The following is a 4,017-nucleotide window of genomic DNA, read 5'->3' on the forward strand; positions in this document are numbered from 1 at the left end:
TTCATTGCTTCTTATAAATGAATCATAATAAACAATATTGAATGATTTTTGCCTTCCCACATTCAACATCAGACCCATTTGTACGTGTTCATGGGACTGCACAGAATCTCATTCAAATGGAGGCTTTCGAGGGATGGAAAGTTTGCTTATTACATTTCACACCGACGTTCAACAGTTGGTTCAACATAAGAGTGGAAGAAGCACAAGATTACGGGTCGTTTGGATTTGTAATTTTAAATCGAGTGACTAAAAAATATGATTCAAAAAATAACTTCAAAATGTGTAATTTAAAAACACAGTTAAATGTTTGGTAAAATTACAGTTTAGTATTTTAAAATCATGTATTTTTTTTAAAAACACACCCCTTCCTTGACTTGAAAACGCATAGCTATACATTTTTCGCGAGCTTGTTTAAAATCACACTTTTGACCTTTTGAAATCGCAAAGCCAAACCGACTAGCAATGGGACAAAAAATTGCAAAAGAGTAATTGTATATAATATTATAATAGCACCTCAGGTCGTATATAACCAACCACAACAAGACGCAAATCCTCCCCACAGAAATCTTCAGCAAAGTCATGAAGCAACCATGGCTCTTGCATTATAAATTAGAGTTAACCAGGAAAAAGAAAAAAAGGAAGAAAGAAATTCAGAGGCTACAATTTGTGTCTCGTTACACTCACTATAGTCTTTTCTGGGTTGTTAAAATATGGGTTCCAGCCAATGATCATGATCATTTTTTAAACGACTCTATTTGATACTCAAGCCCAACCAAAATATACCCCTGAGGGATGTTCTGAAAGGAGAGTTGAATAGCCCTCGGTAGATAGATTAGCTGAAAATATAGAAAACTTTTTAGACTAACACAATGCCACAAAATTATCAAGCAAAAGAGGTTGAAATAGTGTGGATATATGTATAACGTGTAATAACCCCCAATAGAGACTGGTGCGATTCAATTCAACACTTTGTTCGTTCGGGTTTCATTGTTTGATAACTTGCCAAGTTGCTATACATAAACAAAATTTCAGGCGAACCACTAAAAGTTGCAGCCAATAAATTCACGATGGTGTTGAGAAGCATTAGCTTTTAGTTAAACTTAGCTGCGAAGCCGAGGTATACTAGTGTTTTTATATACATTACTAACGCTGGGCAGAATTAAAATTGTTCTAGAGACGTATAATAGCATCATAAACTAAGAATATTTGAAGATTAAAAAGGAAATTCAAGAAGATAGAAAATAACAAATAGGAAATAGAATGACCCTAATTGAACCAAATAAGCAAACATATAATTAATTCTGAAAGACTTAAATTTAATTGATAGTTCAAACTAAATTGAAAAATAACAAAGACTAGTTGCATTTATATAGGCTAGGCACCTTCTAATTTAACAAGAAAAAGGAAAACCACACCTAATTAGAAAAGAAAAACCTAATCAGAATAGAAAAGGAAAAACAAAATCCTAATGGAAAATGGAAAAACCAATCCTTATTAAAAAGGAAAATTAAAAATACAAGTATAATTAAAATAAAAGCTATGTCGATTTTTTCCTGCCTGCATCAATTGCAAAACAACTCGATCCATCCCCTACAGGAAGGATATAAAGATACAGAAAAAATCTTCTGCCCATGCTCCTTTTTATTTTTTATTTTTAAATAAAAAGCCATTGGATTGACCAGTTTATTCAGACGAAATTTCTGCTCTTTCAAAACCAAAATATTGGAAGTGATCCCCTATGCCAAGATGAGCCATTAATAACCAGACAAATGTGATAAGCTCTCCTCCTTTGCTTAGTTGAGCAACATGAGCATTGGCCTTGCAATGGCTTGCAGCATAAGACAACAATTCCACCCACACTTCACTCATTATCTTCCATCTCTTCTGCCCCTCCAACTTTCCTAGCTCTTTAGCAAGAATACATGCATCAAACAACACAGATTTGCTTCTGTTTCCCTTCACCTTAGCAGGTTTCACAACAGTATTTACTTCAAGGATTCTAGTACAAGCCTGTTTATGTTCTTGATCTTGTTCTTGTCCTAGGTCGACCTTTTCGTTGAAGAATCTTTTGGCATCGGCAAGGGTATCGCGGAATGTTCTTTGGCCAATACCTGCTACACCAGACATCATAGTGGGCTGCATAACAAGAAGATATAACATATAATCCGAAAGGATTTTACAAAATTCACGACGATTACTAGTGTCTTCATCACTCTCATTGATTGTATGGGTATGATAGCAGAGATCTGTAGCAATATGCCATAACATAAGGCTCTCATCACAATCAACGTGGGCAATATAATCCTCAAACTTGCTACTCTCAATGCCAATAATCCCAGAAATATTTTGTAGAACCCTATATCCTCGGGTTGAACGTATCCTCCTCGCATTTTCAGGATTACGTGCGAAATCGGAGTACTTTTTCAGCTCATCAAAGATGAAAACCCATAGCTTTTTTGTTAATGGTTTCTTGGAAACGTATTTCATCCGATCATAGAAATCCTTGAGGCCCAATTTTTCACTGACATAAATTAATATCCGGCCAAAAAAATAATTGAGGGGTGTAAGGTTCTTTTTTGAACGTTCTTGTAGACTATAATCTATAAAATTGTATGTATCCAATGATTCATGCCACCTCCGGAATAGGATTCGTCTAGCCCGTCCCAAGCAACTCATTGATTCTATATCTTCCCCCCAGTTTATCTTCTTGAGATGGAGAAAGTAAATGTTTATTACTCTCCATCTTTTATTCCTCGACAACTGCAGGGTGGAAGCAAGAGCAACAGTCCAATCAGAGAAAGCCATCATAAAGAGAGCAATTGTATCCAAGGCTATGGCACCAAAGAGCAAGGTATAGGTAATTTCAACGTCAATCTTGCCAAAACCATGCTTATCTATTGAATAGAAGGTTGAAAGAGCTGCAACAACCGCACAACTGGATATAAACCGGGCAAAGTATCCAAATATTGAACGTATCACGACAGCCTTCGTATAGAGTACTGTATACAAGAAGTTGAGTTCAACTGCTACGACGTTCAAAACAACTTCTGCGCTTCGCCCACCGAAAAAATCTCGGCTGTCCCGACGCTCATGGATATTAAAGATGTGATCCACAATGAGACCCTTGAACATTTTGAAGAAGTGATAAGCAAGTCGCACCTGTACAGCAGTAGAATCGACATCGAGTGGTATAAAGTTGCTCTTGGGTACTCTTCGGCCAGCTTGGGGTATGTTATAGAATTTTCTTCTTTCAAATTCCTCCATTAACTCTGCATAGTTAAGTCCTGGTTCAGGCGCTTGAAGCATGGATTTTCGAAATGTATTCAGGTTTGCTTGAAATAAAGCATATGTTCGCTCACCATACTTGATGGTTCCAGCGACAAACAGAAGGAGAGTATGGACCCATAACTTGTTACTGGGAAGGGATTGGCCAAAGATAATAGTAGAAGTGACAACCTGGCTTAGGAGCCCAACCAAGTGCCTTAGCCAGAGAGCATTATCCTCCAGAGCAAAAGCAGTTACGGTATCTGGACCACCAAGGTGTAACAAAAGAAAGGGAGCCCAAAACACCAGAATGTCAGCATGATCATCAAATTTTTGAGTATATTTTTGACGCCTGGAAATAAGTCCCAATGCAAAGATAGCAGCCCAATCGGCCAGCAAGTAAGCTACCCAAATCAGCGAGATTACCATCACATTTCCTGTGCGTTTTCTAAATGGTGTAAACAGAATTAGAATGATCTGTAGTGAGAGACTGAACAAAACGAAACCTTGGATGCTCCATTCATCATACAACTTCTTGATGGAGTTAGACATATATATCCTTCCCTTGGTAATTGTTTAATTTTCTTTCTCCTTAATTTCTAATTTCACCCCTGTTGATGACAACTTTAAGTATTAGTTTTTAAGTTGCTAACACAAAAGCAGGAGGTAGATAGATATAGATTTATATTATGCTATTTTGTACGACAAGTCGAATAATATATAGTCGGTCAGAGTAATATATTATTTTGTAGA

At 36.7% G+C, this 4,017-nt stretch overlaps 1 protein-coding gene across 1 annotated transcript; it reads right to left on the reverse strand.

The window, feature by feature from the left end:
* Nucleotides 1–1,683: 1,683 nt before the first annotated feature.
* On the reverse strand, nt 1,684–3,693 carry LOC132169907 (uncharacterized). The gene has a single exon (XM_059580850.1). It carries the CDS (start codon nt 3,691–3,693, stop codon nt 1,684–1,686), a length of 2,010 nt encoding a protein of 669 aa, XP_059436833.1.
* Nucleotides 3,694–4,017: the final 324 nt, after the last annotated feature.

Source organism: Corylus avellana, chromosome ca2 (assembly GCF_901000735.1).
Source record: "Corylus avellana chromosome ca2, CavTom2PMs-1.0".
Classification (NCBI taxonomy): Eukaryota; Viridiplantae; Streptophyta; class Magnoliopsida; order Fagales; family Betulaceae; genus Corylus; species Corylus avellana.